The following is a 19,239-nucleotide window of genomic DNA, read 5'->3' as shown; positions in this document are numbered from 1 at the left end:
CCAGGAAAATGGTAATAATGATAATACAGATCAGATATGATGTGAGGGTACTTTAACTTTCATTTTTAATTTAATGCCATTCAGGACATTTTAAAAGTTTTAAAGGTGCATGGACCTGCTCCATTCTTCCGTATTTTATACAGAAAATAGCGACTTCACTTGAGCACAGTGTTCGCGGTTGGTCCAAAATGGCGAGTTGAGACACTCGAGTCCTCACGCAAACCCTGATGCTTACTATAGATGTGTTAGACAGGTGAAAATTTTGCTAATGTTAAATTACACTGTAAGAAAATTGGACATATCTCATTGTAACATCCTCTTCTCTTACGTTTGGCTAGATTTAAAAAAAAAAAATTATCATAGAACCAAATCACCAAAAACTGCTGATAGCTTTAACAAGCTTGGATTTCCTTTTTCTTTAATACTTGAAAATGTACCGTGCAAAATGTTTAAGAAAATATTCTTGCACAGGTGATTTTTTTGCTATAAGAACTGGAGGTAAAAAAGAAAAATGTACTTTAGATTATGTGAAATAGCAAAAGGTGTGCTAATCCCTATGATAATTCCCCTACAGTAAATCACATTGGTATGTCTCTGTTTATCTTTTTTAAGCCTTGTCCCACTTTGAGTCTCTTTATAAGAATTGTGACCCACTTCCCCCTGCAGGCGCCAGTGAAAGTCAAAACGTCCTCACAACAACAAAAGTGGAACTTGAGAAATAACTGGAAACCTGCACTCATGATAAGATGGCATATGTATGAGTGTAGTCTCCAGCTGAGGGATCAGTCAGTCACCAACTACACCCACCCACGTATGTCCCAGAAGGCAATGTGGTACTTCCTCTCCACTGTCTTGGGTGTTTTTACAACCTGTCTCTTAATGTTAGCCACTACTCTTCTGGGTAATGATACTATTTCACTGTTTTACCCAGTCAGATATGACAACATGAGGAGTCCAGCTTTACAATTAACTCTGCAGCACATTGCAAAAGAGCCGTCAGGTTTAAATAACTCTGGTTTATGCAAATTATATAAAAGCACTACCAGTGTTTGGACATGAAAATGAAAGTGAATGCATCCCAAGTGTCCATTATAATCAGCCATCCATCCAATCAGGCAGTAGCAGTCCAAATCAAATGGATATTTCAGTTAGAAATTCTCCAGTTTTCACTTCCAAATAAATAATCTAGTTAAGTGGATAATTTAGAAAATTGGATTAAAGTGGAAATGTGGAAAACCTGTTTGATTGTGATGCTTCGGTAACACCACTGTAAACTTCCTTGAGCCAATATTTCTTCATACTATACGGGAACAATTTAATTAGAACATAAAATGTGTCCACTGCTCAACTATGAAAATAAAGATGATGATTAACACTTATATCGAAAGTTTGTTATTGGACAATGAAATGGAGACAATGGTTTCCTGCAGTGCAGTACTCAGTGTTCAGGTGAAAGCAACTTTCCTGAATTTCCTCCACTGAATTAATCACATTTTCATCTAGAAAGGCCTCCAACAAAGAAAGAGATAAGACCAGTGCACAGACAGATTAGCCATGGGGACTACCAGATGAAATCCCAGACAGGCGCTGGATCGTCGAAACATTCATTACGTTTTTACCAGCTCTCCGATTGACTTTACCAGCTCCATCACTGTCTTTACCAGCTCCATCACTGTCTTTGCCGGCTCCATCACTGTTTTTACCAGCTCCATCACTGTCTTTGCCGGCTCCATCACTGTTTTTACTGGCTTCATCACTGTCTTTACTGGCTTCATCACTGTCTTTACCAGCTCCATCACTGTCTTTGCCGGCTCCATCACTGTTTTTACCAGCTCCATCACTGTCTTTGCCGGCTCCATCACTGTTTTTACTGGCTTCATCACTGTCTTTACTGGCTTCATCACTGTCTTTACTGGTTTCATCAGTGTGATTTGTGCAAGAGGTCCAAGAGGATAAATTCAAGACTGAATTTCTTCTTCAGTACTGCTCTGGCTTTTAGATTGACAACCCTATCAGTTTCTAAAGGGCTCTAGCTTGACTCAGAACTGCCTTTTCTTATCTCCATGCAACATGATGGCTACATGATGTTACATGTCTCTACTGATATTTCTTTGGTAAATGTTGCTATTGCTAGCTGGCTTGCTGCCAGTGCTGCCATGGAACATATCACAGCAACAGCAATGGTGGCCAAATAGAGGCCGGATGGTCTATGAGATGAAGCCTTTGTCTTGGTCTGAGATGCTGATGGTCTATTGCATCTAGTGGCAGTGATGTTCGTTTACAGAACCTCTAATGGAAATGTTTAGACTGAATAATGAATCATTTATAATAAACAAAATTAAATAAACACTATTGACAGATTAATCAATAAATGAATAATGAGTTGCAGTTTCAGCCAGTAATTGCTGCTTACCTACATACTTAAAGTTATTTAGATGTGGCAATAACACATTTGATGTTATATAATATATAGTACAGAAATAAATAGGCCTAATTTGTTTTTTGTGGGACTGTTTTCTGAACTTAAAAGACCACACCAGTGAATTTGTACATTTTCACCACGTAACAATAAATGTTCTTTTAACCAAGTAAATAGTGGATGGCTCAATATTTCCCAGACCTATATTTATGTGATATATATTTATGATAATAGTGAGCAATTATTTTATGTAATGTAATAAAACCCTTTGGAACCATCTGTTACACAAGGAATGTAAGTTACTAGTCTGTTATATTTTATCACCAAATCATCAAGACTGAACTTTTTTATCCATCGTCCTTTCATTGTTTGCAGTCAATACTTATAGATCATTAGGTGGATTACACACATTACAGGGAGATTAGAGGTTGTGACTCTGTGATGCAGTCAGCAGGATAATCACAGGTTTAGATTTGACTGTCCCTTTAGTGCGCACTATGTGTGTGTGTGTGTGTGTGTGTGTGTGCATTTGAAGATTGACACTTGGTTCTAAAGTGAAGGTTAGAGTTGTGTTAAGGTTTGGGGTTTGGCATGTCGGTTGTGTTGGTGTAGTGCTGGTTAAGGTTCGGCATGAGGGGCTAAGGAATGTGTTATTTTGATGAGAGAAGACAAATGTGTGTTTGTGTTTGTGTGTCTGTTGAGGTTGTTGGGGGCAGTGCGCTTGTGTGTGTTTGTGTGTGTTTATAAGTGTATGTGTCACACATCACACACATGCCACAGCGTTTGGCAGCCTGGATAAACAGTCCAGAGTAAACTCTTAATCAATCCAGCTCTTCTCACAACCTGCTTTCATTTTGAACAATTGCTCCGACATAATGACTTCCACAGGAGCAACAACCCCTGACCTCACGGACATTGACTGGTTCAACCTTTGACCTTTGTTGCTTTGAGACAGCCACACTGGAGCTGTAAGCAGAGCCTTGCGTCCTCGGGGAGGGCTCTGGCTCTTCAAATGTCTTCCAAGGGAAATAACCTCATTCTGTGGACTAATGATGTGGACAGAGCCTGAACCACTGAACCTTATTGACTGTAATCACAGAGGACACATGGCTACAGTCATTATGTCTTATCATGACTGCTTCTCAGTTGCAGGGATGAGGTACTGACCGTGGCATTGATTACAGTCAAAGGAGAGATTGATCACATTCTGGAAAAGTTCATTTGTATTTTAAATCACGGTGCAGCCATCTTTGGTCTGAATTGACCTACCCTGGCTTTGTTTTGTCTTTACAAGGTTGAGAGGTGTTGATACAGCCAGATCCAGTCTACTTTTAGGTTTGTGTACCGGTGAGATCTCATTTATGAACACTACATAGACCCTAATGGGTAAACCATGTGTGCAACAAGATGGAATTTATAATTTGCTGGTGTAGTAATTGACGAGCAGAATCAATTATCTCCCTGATGAAAGAAAATGGAAAAAAGCAAAGGAATCAACCTTTTTGTGTAATTAGTTGTGAAGAGATCATTTGGATAGAGCTAATTATGTCGAGCTACATTTATAAACAGTCACTGACTTAAATTGACAATTGAAATTGAAGTGTGTTATTGAAAGGTACAATAATCAGAGAAAGCAATAATGTTCCTAAAAGAATTTGAGACATTTCATGTTGTACATTTTCCTGACACAACTTTAAATATAAGCGACAGGTGGTCACTCAGAAGATTTTGTTTTTCCCGCTGTTATGAGGATGTAACGTGACGCACAGCAGCCTCTGCCTGCTGTTAGACCATGTGGGGTTTTTTTTTCTTGTGTATCATTTATTCACAACTGAGGCTTCTGGTGTGTGACAACCTCATTTACCAAAAGTTGAGTTTGTGCAGCATTTAAAGGGGAGTAGTTCATGTGTACTATGTTCATTTCTATGTTACCGATTATTAGTGAATGAAACTGATGTGTTCAAAAAGTAGGATACTGACTAACAGTCTTTGTTATGGTTTTGATAAATGGAGGGCCTATAGTTTAATCACTGTAGGTACTGGCTGCTGTTAGCTTGGGTTACTACTCATTACACTGAGAGGAAATCATCAGTTCTACTCTCACATTTGCAATGAAATAGAGATATAAACCAGAATGGTACCCAATGACAGTTGTGTCTCATCCATGAGCCTATTCTCACTATGTGGTATTTTGACTATTTTTTAATCAAAATATGTGCCAGCTCGTAAAATCATTCTGAGCGGACCTAATTTATTCATGATTACACTTTAATTTTGTTGCTAGCTTTGCAATACTTGTATCAGATTTATTAAGAAAAATTGGATACTGCATTCTCAGTTGGTGCATTATTCAAGGCCATTGCATGCACCAAGAAAGTTGTCAAGGCCTCTGCAGATCTGAGCCCACAGAGCACGTGCAGGAGAGACTACTGTCTGCTGCAGCTTCAGACTTTCATCTTTTTCCATTTCTTTATTTTAAATCTCATGTGCTCTGTATTTTTTTGGGGGAGTTTTTATTTTACTTGATAGTGAACCATTGTTGTAAAGTCCATTGTGATTCTGACTTGCTTGACCAGTTATCATGGGGATAAGAAAGACTAACTGTTTAAAATGTTTTCAAAATCTTTATTTATACTTCAGGGTTTTTTATCCCACTGGAACAAATCAAATAAACATCATGAACTTAATGAATCAAAATGAAGAACCTTTGCCCCTCATGAGTGACAATTATTAATAAAACTGGTTTATTAAATTATTGTTAAAGTCACTTAAATCTCTAGAACTCAAAGCTTTCATTTTATTCATCCTGGCTATGCTAAAATCTTTCTCACTCATTTGTTGTGGGTTATTTATTTAGTAATGGAATTGTAATGGAGACAGTTTTCCATATATTGGCTGAGGAGTTGTACTCTTCCTGTCTCTCATGTCTAAGGGGTTTATCAGGTTATAATCACAGGTTTAGTCACGTGACATTTGCTTGTTATCAGATAAACTGCCTTTCTGCAGACATTGTACAATTGGATATATTACACTACACTGCGAGGATCAGATTGTTTTTTCTCGTCAGAGCAGATGAAAAGGGTTAAGCTGCAGCTGCTGCTGGCTAAATCCAGTCTTAGCACGGTGACAGATGTCATCCTAACGAATGCCTGTGGTTCCTGGATCGACAGTATGGGAGCGATATCAACAGGGAGTGAAGAATCAAGCCCCCCTGCAAGGAGAAATGTCAGCCATTTTAAATTTTCAGAAAGAACTTGGTAGGAGAGAGAGAGAGCGCCCGTGGAGATGGGATCTCTCAGGAGGAAATTGCATCAGGCTTTCCCATTCGCGCTGTAACCTCACACAATACTAAACTAACATTGCTGCTAATTAAACAGTGATCATTCATATAAATGAATGAAGTGAATGACATTGCTTTCACCATTGATGACTTCATAATCATTTTTGAAAATTAAAACACAGTGGTATTATACTAGTCTGACCCGCTCACTCAAAAGACAATCACAACATCAGAAATCCGTGCGCAAACCATTATTACAAGATCTCAGTGTTACAAGAGAAGTATGATTTACAGCTTCATCTAAAATAGCTCTGAGAAGCTTTTATTGACTCAAATAAAGAGATAAGATAAGAAACACTTTATTTATTCCTATAGGGAAATTCACAAATTTCAATTACAGCTGAAAAATTGCTTTTTCAAGTGAAAGAAACCATTGCTGACAGTAAATGCTTTGTTATAACTTTGGGTGTATCAGGTTTAGGATAAAGATAGCCGAAGTGTGAACTGCTGTGTCGTCCACTGTTTGTCACACCAGCGGATCAGGTTACAAAGACAGAACCTGAGTTAACACCCTAAAGTGCTACTTTATCTGTCCAGCACAGTGGGGTACCGATGCTAACAAGCATGTTGGCTAGTCCTGTGACTGAATGGAAAGGTGGCCCTGCCATTTTCCTCTCAATTACAGGAGGACATATTTCACCAGGGCCCAACAGGAGGGACGGGGAGTGGGAGAGGAGGGGCGCAGCTTTCGCGTGGATGAAAATATCTACGAGGGTCCATGGCATTCAGATTCACAGGGCTTAACAGCCTGGGTGATGGACGGAGGAGAGGGGTGAAGAGGAATCACTCAAATTCGGGACTAGAACGGGGAAACAAGGTCATCAGACCAGTATGGCATAACAAAGATACATCAGACACACGCAGAATGAGAATAAGTCTATTCTAATTCAAGGCCTCCCCTTCTCCGCCTCAGTGACTTGACTGACAACTCGAGCTGGGAGAGCAGAGACTTTGCAGCGACTACACGCCCTCTTATGGCTCTGTATGTCGGAACACGCTAGGCAACCGCCGTGACACTGATTCACGAACCAACAACCAAATTAAACCTCTGCTAAAATACTGCTGCTAAAAATACTCAACTGGGAAACAAACCATGAAGCTGATAGAGGCCAGTCAAGCATGTAGCATACCAAGAGTGAGTAATTTGAACTTCTACTAGCCACTCTCCACGCACATGCAACCTCTACTTTGCTTCAGCTCTTGTTTTGGAGACAAGAACATGATCTTTCCAGAGTCTGGGTGAGCATTCGGGAGCCTGTGCGGTCAGTCAAGCATTAAGTTGGCTGATGCAGATTTCCTTTCACACCCTGTGGTTGCTCGACTGTCTGCCACAAAAAGTTTCATAGCAGATCCCATCAACCCCGCATCATCAACCAAACACTTCATCTACGAGGGAGGCAAAGGCTGTTGCCTCATTTGAGCAATTCTCATCCCGTATTTTACAAACCAAAAGCAGAATGAACTTAAGTGTAATTACAAAGTAGAGTCACCAAAGTCACCAAAGGTACTTTAAAACTTCTTCTGGAGGGTTTAGCATTAACCACCTAACCAATCAACAGAATAACTGGAACTACATGTAGCCTTTTTTTTTTTTTTTTTTTTTGCTGTAATAGTGAAATCTTCCAACATCTACCATGCAGTGGTGAAGGTGGCAGAACATCACATAACTGCGCCATGACACAAAAATGATTTCAGTTCCTTTAAAATTACAATTTTCCAAACACATGATATGGAGCAGTAAGAGCACAGAAATACTGAAATATGAGTTCTGCATTGAATGTAAGTGTATTTTCTTGTGGCGTGATCAAAAAAATCTGTACCAGACAAAAACCCTGCTGAACACAAAGGCAGTAAACGCAGAAACAAGTCATATTAATTAACAGCAATGCATACAGTGTGATCTCACCTCTGTTTTTACACACACCAACTGTAACAGTCTGTCTGACCTAAGTAAGGAAATCATTTGTTCAATACATCGTCCCTGAGCGAATGGAGAGCAAACTACACACACAGTCTGTACAAATAACGTTTATACTGATACATCACACAGCAAACTGGAATGTACTGGCATTACTGTGTGCCTTAACATGGTTGTTGATATATACTGCATATCTACAGAAATCCATATTCATAGTGTGTCATAGTGTGGCAGTGTTTCAGAGCCATAACACACACTTCACATACTGTACACACACATATTTATCACATGACTTCACATACAAGCTTGAGAGAGGTTACTGAGATACAGTTAAAGTATTGAAATGGCAGTTGAGGAGACTTAAGACTATCAAAGGTGAACAGATTAAGTTAGCACCAGTTGTGTTAAGTTACAAACAAATACAATACAATAATACTCTGATTACAAACGATCACATTAATCACTTCATTTTAGCAAATCATTTTGGAGACAAACATATTTCTTTGTCTCAGAATAAAAGAAATAAGTTCATTTTCAAAACACTATACAGTACTTCAGAGGACAAACATCACTGCCTGAAGTAAATATTTAATTCAATATTTATTATACTCAGCATTGAGTCTACAAAAGGTTAATCCCCTTACCCTTTGATCACATCTTAAAGGAGCTATTTGTAAGTTTTGCTATTGCTACATAGCTAACATTAGCATTAGCAGCTGCTTACCAGTCTAGAGGAAACACTGTGAGCATCGAACTTCATTCCTGTTCTCACCAACAGCTGTCTTCAGCAGTGGAAAGCAACCTTCTTGTTTTTGCATTTTGCATTTCTATCACTTCTTTTCTTCTACTTAAGTTAGCATGCTAACCAGCTAGCACAGCCCAGTCGGACTCACTCACCACTTTCCGATACCGAGTCACTGTAGTCTGCCTTGTAGAATTACCCCTATAATAACCTCTTGTGTTGTAAATGCAACGATGGCTGAAGATCTTGGCAAGACTGGTAAGTAAACAGCTGTTAATGCTAACACTGGCTATGCAGCAATAGCAAAACTTACAAATAGCTCCTTTAAGTTTTTCAGCCTTTCTGTAAGAGTAGAAGTTGCTCACAAATCGTGGGCATCACATTTTAGAATGAAACTCTTCCAATATTGCTACAAAATGTCTGCATCCACTTTTTAAAGAAGATGTTGAGTCATAACATAAAAATTAATTTTGATATCAGTTTCCCACTTCCTCCAAATGAAACACAGATTGGCACTTTTCTGTCACAGAGGGACGCAAGCAAAACAGTTTTGAGCTCTGACCTTTCAGCATCACTGCTGCCTGAACAGCCCCGGGGAGGAATTGTCCTTTCTCATCAGCTGTACAATATCTAGTGTGCTCCATCAAGCTTATTGTTTTACACAGCAATATACTCCTGACCTCATACCGGCGTGGTCCTCCTGTTCACTCCATCTTTCACATCTTTCTGGAAACAGTTGTGGACTTGTAAAAAGTCCCTCTCAGGACTGTAGGGCCCTGCAGTCCCACTTCCGCCCTTCAGAGGGTCCCTACTAAGGGCGTACAGGGATATATCCCCCATTGGCAACCCCATTCCCAACCCTCCTCCTCCTCCCCCACCACCTCCTCCACTGATCTTCATCCCCACTGGGGAGGGCTCGCGGGATGGATCAGTCGATCTTGAACTGGAGCGCGAGCGCCTTCGTCTGTGGCGGTAACTTGGGATGCGAGAGTAAGGTGAAGAGGAGGGTATGGTTTTGATGAAGTCTCGTCTGGATCGGAAGCGTGTCTCTTTGTTTTTCTCAATATATATGTTGATGGCAAGAACGCCCACTGACTCGGCCACAATGAAGGAGAGGGCGCCGAAGTAGAAGGACCATCCGTAGTTGTACTGGTTCTTCTTGTCCTCATCTTTCTTGTCACTGGGATCGCCGGCGTTGCTGGAGATGTAGACAATGATGCCGATGATGTTACTCAGGCCTGAAGATGGGCCGGATGAGAGAAGAAAAGATGGAGAGAGAAATGTTAAAAGGAAAGATGACAGAAAAGCACATGGATGTAAAATTCCTAGTGTTTAAGCATAAAAATGAGTCATAAATCCTACAGACTGTACCATGTTATATGTGCATTTTAACACTATTACTTGTCACAGCACTGTGTTCATCACGTGGCTGATCCAGTTTGGGTTCACACACCTCTGACTATGACATTCACCAGCTGAGAATATTGGCTTTACAAGTTAGACCTCTTGTTGTGTAAAAAAAAAAGGAGGTTTTATCATGTAAATGCAGCTTTAATATTCACACATATCCAGCAGATTTTCATCTTCTGACATTCTTCTTGGCACATGCAGAAAAAAGCACTTGTCTTTAGTCGGAGACAAAAATGGATTGAAGGGGGAAGCGAGATGCACCTACATATTTTGTATTTTTTGTTGAAATATTGAAGTTAGGGTAACTCTAAAAGGATGAGGCAAAACTTGACTTGCCACACTGACACTAAAGGGAAACCCTCTTGTAATGTATCTGTCTTCCTCTGCCTGCTGGTATCCTCTCCCTCTGTCTGCAGCAGTGTACAGATTCTATTTGTTCTTGTCCCAGTTTGTGTATATCTGTTGTGCACCATCAGTCTCGTCCTACCTGCAGCCACAAACAGGATGCCAGCACTGAGCAGGATGTTGTTTTTGCTGCTGTAGATGCGTCCCACCCCGACACACAGGCCCCCCAGCATCAGCAGGATGGTGCTAAGAATGGGGAATAGGCTCGATGCACGCACTATACCTGTTCAGAGGAGACACAGGGTGAGAGTGTGGCCTTATTGTCGCTGCAAAGACAGAAAGAAACACTGTCGCTAATACATATTTTGTCCACTAGAGAGCGCTGACAAGTTTATTTTTTTCAATTGTGAAATGTCCTGCCAGGCATCAATGAATCTTGGTCACAACTTTGTAATATTCAAATTTAAAGGATCCTCATGTTGCGCTTTTATTTTGAAAAACAAATATCAGTCACTATGTTGTTGTCAGGTCTTTAAAAACCCAAATAACAATATTGATATCAGCCTAAAAATATACAGTGTCAGTCATGCTCAACTGACCTGCATGTGATCCATATATGATGACAGTGTTAATAAAAGTAATGCTAGATATAGTACTATTGTATTAGTCATAGTAGCAGCAATAATACAGTTGTAGTAGTAGTCCTACTCTAGACAGTAATAGTTATAGAAGTAGGATTTATTTATTCATTCACACAATATTATCCTTATTATACATGAGTCTATTTTAACATAAGATAGAATCAGAATTTTAAAGAAATATATTAATATGGCATTTCCAGACAATTGAAGTCCTTTAAACACCCATATTAACTGCATTCTACTGACACATAAGGAAAATTGTTTTTTTTTTCCATAAGAAGTATTCAACTGCACACATATAATACCACTTACAAGTCAGTTGATGCGATTTCTGAGTAGCTTAACTAGTTCTGAAAATAACAGTATATGGCAGGCCTGGCACATGTAACTCAGTATGGAAATAAAGGGGGTGAAAGAAAAGCAAAAACAGCCTCGGATTCGACAGATGAATGCTTCTGCAGACACCACAGGCTAATTAGCAGATGTTTCTGCCTTTCCATGACACTAACCAAGTGACTGCAGGATTTAATTTCCATGAGCTTATTGAAATTCATCAACATGGACAACAGCAAAGATGGGAACAGTTGTCCAGGGGCACAGGGCATCAAACTGGAAACCAAATGCAATAGTGAAGCTGATCTAACACCTCAAGCAAAAATGGAGGGATTAATTAATAACCCAGGCTAATAACCCAAGTCTAACCAGGAAATGTAGACAATGTGTAGGTGCTCAGGGTGGCATCGTTTACCATCACCTTCATTAAGCCACATTTGTCAAATGTTAGCTGCGCTCTAACGTGGGGAAATCCCTCAGTACAAACACACTTCATCATCTCCGTAGCTCCAATTACTGTCATGACATCAGGCTTTTATGGGGGAGGGATAGAGATGTCATGACACATTAAGTACCCTTGTGATAACTCCATCATCACTCGAAAAAAAAATAATAATAAAAAGAAGAGAGTGGATTAAGGGTTGAAGCGTTTGAAGATGAAGAGGTTGCAATGACTTACGTAAGATGTACTCAGAGCTGTCTGTATCGTAGTCGTTATCCTCTGGAAAATGATTGATCCGAAAACAGCTTCCTTTGTTGATACCTGCGGAGAAGCCGAGAGCACATCGACTGTAAATGTGACTGATGGCGATGTGCAGGCAAGAAATGACAGCAGTTAAAGGAAAAACACTGTGTCTTTATAATAGCGCTTGACACCAAAAGCTCCAATTAAGACAGAAGGTGTAAAAGAAACTACATGCTGACCATCCACTGGCTCAACATGCAACTTTCATGATCCCAAGACAAATAGGTTGTAGAAAACTTTTTCGGTGAAGTACATCTAAACTAGTGCTGAAACTGTCCTGTTTTCACCTCTAACCATGTCAGAAACCATTTGAGGATAGGCTGCTGTGGATCTGAGATTGTGAAGTTCTCAGGCCCTCAGGCACCTTCTATTCAAAGACCCAGTCTCCTCACTGAGAAAATCTTCCCTCCACTTTTAAGAGAATAAAACATTGGGGCATTATGAATATTGAAAGGTTAGACTTTGAATTAAAACCCTGATTTGGCTGCCGCTTCCTGTCATTTCTGTCTTTGTCATGGTGTCAGTTGTTCTGTAACGACGCTAGACACCCATACACACCTGTGAATGCATCAGCTGACATGGGAGTTATCTGCAGGAAATTAATGACATGTCTTAACGTAGCGTGAATTCTCACATCACTGTACAAAATATATAAAAAGTGTGCCATGGGCAAGAGCTCTTGCTTATTCTTGTAACAGAAAAAAAAATTCTCAATACTCAATATGTTGCATTTTCACAGTTTGGATGTTAAGGTAAGGTGATACTCCTTCAGTGGGCTTAAATGTTGCAAAAGTCACAATCATATAATTCAGTCCAAACCATGTCTCCTGCTGCTAGACACCTGAAGAATCAGCTGTTTATTTCTTACTACTTCTAGCACTAGTCCCTATTTTGTTTGTATATGGTGCATGCGCATGAGTGTGCACGTGACATGATGCACATCCATACTGAAGTTTTTTACGCTAAATGACAGTTGGCTGAAATAATGCAGCATCAGAAATGTGCCAGCAGTGGTGTGGAAGAAGAAGAATAGCCAGCCAGCAAACATGGACGACAACACTCATCTTTTGAGGATACACATCAGTTTGATGTGTTTGAGTTTTGGTGAGAACATTGAATGAAAACATAACTTTGCTTGTTCCACAGGAGACCTTTAACACCACTGTAATATATAGGTAATAGTCTGTTTGTGACTCGCTGTTGACACCCACCCTCTCCTAAATGTGCAGTTGTAAATACCAGAAAGCTGCTCTCCAGTGATGAGGGTGTGGCCGGTGATCAGCTGAACCGTGGCTGCAGAATCAAAGTCAGTGTCTGTTCTCTGCCTGATGTGCCTCCTGGTTAGCACAGCCTCCAGCTGCATGTTATTCTGTGGTAAACAGCTCGTCCAGTTGAGCTACAAATTTTGGGGTGGAGTTGTGTTTCGAGGTAAGAAATGCAACCACCCTGTTTGTTTGGCCATAATGTGGCATGTGGCATTTGTTTGGTTGTTGTCTGAGACTCCTGGGAAAGAGTGGGGGAAAATATATGATAATGAAACAAACTGAACAGCCCAGTTTATCTTCACTGACTCTGCGCTCTGAACCTCACTCTTTCAGTCTCTTTCAGCTCACATCCTCAGCACACTCTAACCACTATCATGTCTCAATTACCCACTTCTCTCCCATCTCCAGCCCTGAAATGTTTCCCTCTTCAGCCCTCTCTCGGTTTCTTTTTGATTTTTTTTAATTTATCGAGCATGCTCGTTGGATCAATATGGAAGCACAGTCACTGTATAATATATTCAATACCGTAGGTGTGTGAGTGCATCTCGCATGAATTTGATATTCATAAGATCAGTGTTTCAAGACTAATTGGATTTTATTTCACGATTGTGTTGGATATAGGAAAAGCAGCGACAGGTGCAGGGGAAAGGACAGCGAGAAACGATCATGGAATTAGAAAAACTTTTAAAGAGCAAACAAAAAGGGAAGATGTCGAAGAAAAATGGTTGTATCAATAAATAATACACAGAAGGCCACTGAGTTAATCATCCGAGGAACGACGGTGAGAAATATAGAGAGGGGAGAGAGACAGAGAGTGAGCTCAGTAGGGGAGGTATCTCCCCAGAGCCCATCTGTCTGAGAGACCGGAGCCCATCTTTTATTACTCAGCATAGCTTCACCATGGCAACCTCCCCCCGGCAACCCAGAATCACATTTCTAGCTCCGCTTCTCAGAGGACGCCTTTGACATCTTACTAATGCATTCACCAGGCTTACACACACACACACACACACACACACACACACACATTTGGATGCTCCACAGAAACATGTGACACACACACACACACACACACACACACACACACACACACACACATACACACACACACACACACACACACTCACTAACAAAGCTACAAAACTAGAAGGCAGTCTTTATGATACACAAAAGCTCTTAGAATCACATGAACTGAAACACTTGGTGAGATGGTCCTTCTGTTTGAAACACGATGTGTCTTTTAGTGCCACTCCAACATGCTCACCGGTCAGGGGTGTGTGGCTTAAGTGAGAGTTCTTGTTGTATTTCAGCATGACTGGCTGCAGAACAAGACTTCACTTTGTTTCTTTTAAAAGCTCATTCGCCACCACTGCTCACCTTAAGTGAGCCTGTGTGTCCCACGAGAGGCGACACTCATACAGACGTCTGTTTGGCACATAGAGACAAGCCTAATTTCTTCTACAAGGTTAGCCAACGAGTCTGTCCCGGGGCTTATTCATTATTTATGTCACTCATTTGATCTAACACAATGGTTAGAGTCCATCTTTGTTCCTGGAAGAGATTATCTCTCAGCTGGGAAATGGAACGAGCGGACAGTTAAGGCAAGAAAAAAACCAAACAAAATGAAGTTAAAGCTTTGATCCTTTCCTTTTCATTTCTTTTTCAAATCAACCACAAAGGGGGAGATGAGAAGTGAAAGAATAATTTAAAATTTTGACATTTGAAAAGTGCATAAGCAAATGCAACTAAACAATGTGTATTCTGTCATTGCTTATTTGTTTGAAGTCACTACAGTTTTGAAAGTAAGCCGCTGATTGGGCGGCATTAACACTCTGACTTAGCCAAAGTCTCAAAGTCTTTTTGGCTCAGCTGGCATCAGTTGTAGATGCAAGTTTGCCAACAGAGGCCAAGTGGATCGACTTTCACAACAGTGTGGCACGAGTGCTAATGTGATGTGTGTGTGTGTGTGTGTGTGTGTGAGAGAGAGAGAGAGAGAGAGAGAGAGAGGAAGAAAGAACAAAGAAAGAGCAAGAGAAGTTGTGTTGCTTTCAGTGTGTAACACCCGTCCAACTGTAACTGCAAGAAAAGAGCAGCGAGCACTCCATCTCGCTCCTGGTTGGATGATACTCTCGAGGGTTTGAAGCGAGGCAGAGGGAATGTGTCTTTTGATCAACTTTACAGGAAATCCATAAATAGCAATGCACTTTTTAAAATATAAAATTCTGGTGATTCCAGTGAAGGAAAAGCGAGTATCACTTCTATAATAGCTGCACACAGACCTGTGGGCTGTTGTTGCCTCCATCGCTTGGACCCCCACCCACAAATCTGTCTGATCTCTCTATGTGTCCTTCATGCCACATGGAAACATGGGAGATTCAAGCTTCCTTCCTTAACAAGTGGCCATTTCATGTCTGCATCTGAACAGTTCATGGTCGGGGATTAAACCCATTTCCTGAGATTAATTGACCCCAGACGAGCCCAACAATATTCTATTGTGATCAATGAGGAAATAGTGGAGGTATGTCAAATGTCATTAAACCCATGACGATCTTACCTACGTCATAGGTAATTCTGTGGTATGATTTCTGATGATCTGTTAGGCTGTAAAGGGCTCTACCTACAGAGGAGTGTGGAAGAGCTGATGAGCTGAAACCTGCAGAGACCTGAGGCTGCCCTGCACACCCGGACCGCGGTCACTGGTGACCACCTGATCCCGTTCACCTGGCCTCTCTCCAGCAGTGCGGTGCCTACGTTACTGCCGAACAGCAGGGAGCTGTTCTCCCGGCGGAACAATCCCAGTCCGAGCCCCCTCAGGCCAGTCTGTTGGGAATCAGCTGAGAAAGTGAGCAGTAAGCCAGGCTCTCGCTAAAACACTCCCAAAACTTATTTCAGCTTACGCAATTTTATGGAACAAGTTGCCAGGCAACCGTTTTACTTTAATGAGCTAAATTAGGATGAAGCCATAAATAATTAAAGTACAAGAAAAAAATGCATTGCTTGTTGTAAGCTAGAAAACGTAAAATATTCAATGATCATGAATTTCTCTGCACGTCGGAGACAAACTCCATCATTTCACAGGGAAAACTGACGCAAACGCGTCATTACGCGCAACAAGCAGCGGTTTCCCTCCAGTTTCTCTGAGCGCACCGGGCAACTTCCAGGAGATGCTGTTTCATGCATGCAGCAGCAGGAATGTGACTGAATATGATGTTGCAGCCCTTGGGCGACTCCGTTTTGGGTGCGCTGTCACACCACACTAACTGGGATGTGTTTGTTGCGAACGTTCATGGACAGCGTTTCGAGTTCCCAGCTGAACAATTTCTTCAAATCCAGTTTTAATTCCACTCACAAAACGTGTAATGACTGTCACACTGCGCACATTCCCACTTCCACGGTGCAAAACAACCAGAAGGAGATCGTCTGGCACAACAAAACGCTCATTAGCACTCATAAAAGTTTGCAAACTGACGGACAAAAACTCTCTGGACTTTATTTTACCTTCGATGCAGCAGATCCTCCACAGGCCAGAGTGCGTCAGGTCGCCTTTGACTTTCTTGGTTTGCATCTGGGTCTCGTCCGCAGTGACATTAGTGGCGTTGCAGATGTACGCACGGGAGTACAGCCAGTAGTCGGTGCCGATGGCGATGGTCATGAGGCTGAAGGCGGCGAAGGCCCCCACGATGGCCAGCAGAGTCTGAACCCCACGGTCACACCATGCCATTGCGTCTCATAACGTGAGGAGCCTCCACAGCAGCTTACGCGCACGGCGAGGAGCGCACGGTGCCCATGATGGTGGTCAGGGGACGCGCTCGCAGCCTCGGACCTTCACTGCGTGATCTGAGCTCCTCTCCCTCCCAAACTCCAGTCGGAGTTCAAGCCGAGTTAAAGAGCTCGACAAGAAAGCAGTTTTCGTTCCATCCCTGCGAGTTGTCCGGAGACGTCTTCCTCTTAAATCCTGCTACAGGTGGTTCCAGATCTGGGGACGGATTTTCCCAGTGCAGCTTCATCAGTAATCACAAATGATCACACATGGCCGCGGCTTCTCTACAGTTTACTGCTCAATATTAAACTGCAGGGTTTGACAAAGGATGCAGCATCGTTCATCCAGACCACACCTTCCACGGCTGTAGCCAAGCCAATGGGAGCCGGCGGAGTGAGCAGCAGCTGGAGGAGGAAAACACACACGGTAATGTAAGATAGCAGGAGGATTACGCACTTTCTGTGGGGAGAAAAAAAAGCCTTTGCAATTTCTATCACATGCAGTTAAGAAAGAATAACAGGTCAATAACCCCACACCCACTTAATAAAACACACACACACAGAACAAAGGCTGAAACTGAGCTTCAAACGTTTGGAAAAACATCGAGAAATAAAAAAAAAGATAAAAACACCATCACTGACAGCAGGGTGGAGATTAGAGAGATTTGATTTGTGAGTGAACTACTGCAGCAGCGACTTTAAAGACAGTGAAAGCACCACAGATGAAATATTTCTTTAAACATCCATCAAAACCACTTTGAAGCTGGAACCATCTGCTTGCAAGATCACCCCGCTGGTAGAGGAGTAACCACAAACTCAGACTCCATGTTCCTAAATGAATCCAGTGTTATAAAGTCTGCTCAGGGCCAGGCCTGTCACTTTAAGCCCTCAGCTGTTTGCAGATGGGGGTCTGTTTTTTGTTTTTTTTTCTGTGGAACAATCTTCTTTTTCAAACTGGCACAGAAAAAGAGATGCAACCAGAGACAGCCTGCAGTGTTTGGCCCTGGCTGCTGGTGTATGCACTGTTCCATCTCTTTGATGGGGGGGCCCCCATCCTATGGTCCCAAACTCTGAATCACTTCCTGGTCCCTGCAAGGAGAACAAAAAGAGAGTAAGAAGTGTGTGTAGGGCTCTGAGTGTGTGTTTGTGTGTGTATGGAAGGAGAGGCTAGAGTGTGAAGGCAGGAGAAGGAGGATGATGAGGTGGCAAAATGAGAAGATGATAAAAGAGGAAGGACAAAAAGCTTCACGTGCTTTGGTCCATGATCCCATTTTCAGCTTCAAGTCCTCATAATATGATGGTGTTACTATGACTTCCATGAAGAGCAAGAGCATGGGAGTAGCTCTGAATATACAGTATATTTAACAACCAACTTAAAAAGAACACCCCACAATCATCTAGTTGAGTCACATTTTGTGCCACCTGCCATTACAATTCCACACAAAGCTACAGGTGCACAGGCACCACAGCTTTTAACTAACCCCAGCAAGAAAAACACACGCTACAAAGGGGGGGCGGGGGGGACCCTCTGCTCACGAGAATAAAAAGAAGAAACATCAGAGAGGTAAGTTCTTTCCCCTCGTCAGGTGTGCACCAGGAGCTGTGGGTGGAAAAAAGGCAAAAGACAAAAAGAACAAGAGTAAATGTGTAGCATTGAGCAGAAAAGACAGACATATAAGACTAAGATGTCCAATTATACTAAGTCTCTCTGCATATCAAGAGATCCTTCAAACCCCAAGTTTGAGACTCCACGCTGTCCCACTTCATCTCAGTCAGTGTCTCTGTGATTCTTCCCTTCATATGCCTCATGTAGTTTGGCTTCCCAGTGCATTGTCCTACATTCTGAGCTATTTCTTAGTACAACTGACATGCAGGCTTTTCAAATAGCCTGAGTTCAAGTGGCTGAGCTAATGGGAGCGCACAGGGGCCACTGATAATGAGCTTAATTCTCATCATCACTATTTTTCAGCCAAGTTCTTTCCAAACTTCACGTCTTCCTCTCTCCACGTCCAAGCTTCTCTATTGTCCCTGTGTAACTTGAGAGAGAGCTTTGGCGCAGCTCGTCTGTTCCCTCTGGTAATTGGCGTCTCCGCAGCCAGCTTCCTCCTTTCTCATGGCGTTTTCTTCATCAGTGCAGATTTTGGCCTGTGCCGAGAGCATCTCCTCTGCGACCTTTCTGAACTCGCCTGACAAATTGGACGGTGTTGATGGTGTGTCTTGACTTGTTTTGAGTATCTGCCACAGTCTGGCCTATCTGCTGTGAAAGAGATTAAAGCTGCATGGCTGCCTGGTGCACGGCTTTAGTGAGGGTGCCAATGTGCC

At 41.8% G+C, this 19,239-nt stretch overlaps 1 protein-coding gene across 1 annotated transcript; it reads right to left on the bottom strand.

Annotated features, from left to right (window-relative positions):
* Nucleotides 1-6,042: 6,042 nt before the first annotated feature.
* On the bottom strand, nucleotides 6,043-17,629 carry LOC139637082 (voltage-dependent calcium channel gamma-4 subunit-like). The gene is made up of 4 exons (XM_071505606.1): nucleotides 16,657-17,629; nucleotides 11,828-11,911; nucleotides 10,317-10,457; nucleotides 6,043-9,657 (listed from the first exon to the last, which is right to left on the bottom strand). Exons 1-4 carry the CDS (start codon nucleotides 16,877-16,879, stop codon nucleotides 9,101-9,103), a joined length of 1,005 nt encoding a protein of 334 aa, XP_071361707.1. The 5' UTR covers nucleotides 16,880-17,629; the 3' UTR covers nucleotides 6,043-9,100.
* Nucleotides 17,630-19,239: the final 1,610 nt, after the last annotated feature.

This window comes from Trachinotus anak, unplaced genomic scaffold, assembly GCF_046630095.1.
Source record: "Trachinotus anak isolate AG129_WGS33_773 ecotype Australia unplaced genomic scaffold, CSIRO_AGI_Tana_v1 ptg000019l, whole genome shotgun sequence".
Lineage (NCBI taxonomy): Eukaryota > Metazoa > Chordata > Actinopteri > Carangiformes > Carangidae > Trachinotus > Trachinotus anak.
Note: the sequence above shows the minus strand (reverse complement) of the source record. Positions and strands in the feature narration are given on the sequence as shown.

What these genes read in the sequence shown, in the direction of transcription:
- LOC139637082 (XM_071505606.1), bottom strand. Translation starts at nt 16,879, where the DNA reads ATGGCATGGTGTGACCGTGGGGTTCAGACTCTGCTGGCCATCGTGGGG. An exon ending in GAGGATCTGCTGCATCGAAG is followed by an intron (nt 11,912 to 16,656) that starts GTAAAATAAAGT and finishes GCTTCTCCGCAG; the next exon opens with GTATCAACAAAGGAAGCTGT. An exon ending in CATCCTGTTTGTGGCTGCAG is followed by an intron (nt 9,658 to 10,316) that starts GTAGGACGAGAC and finishes GCCCATCTTCAG; the next exon opens with GCCTGAGTAACATCATCGGC.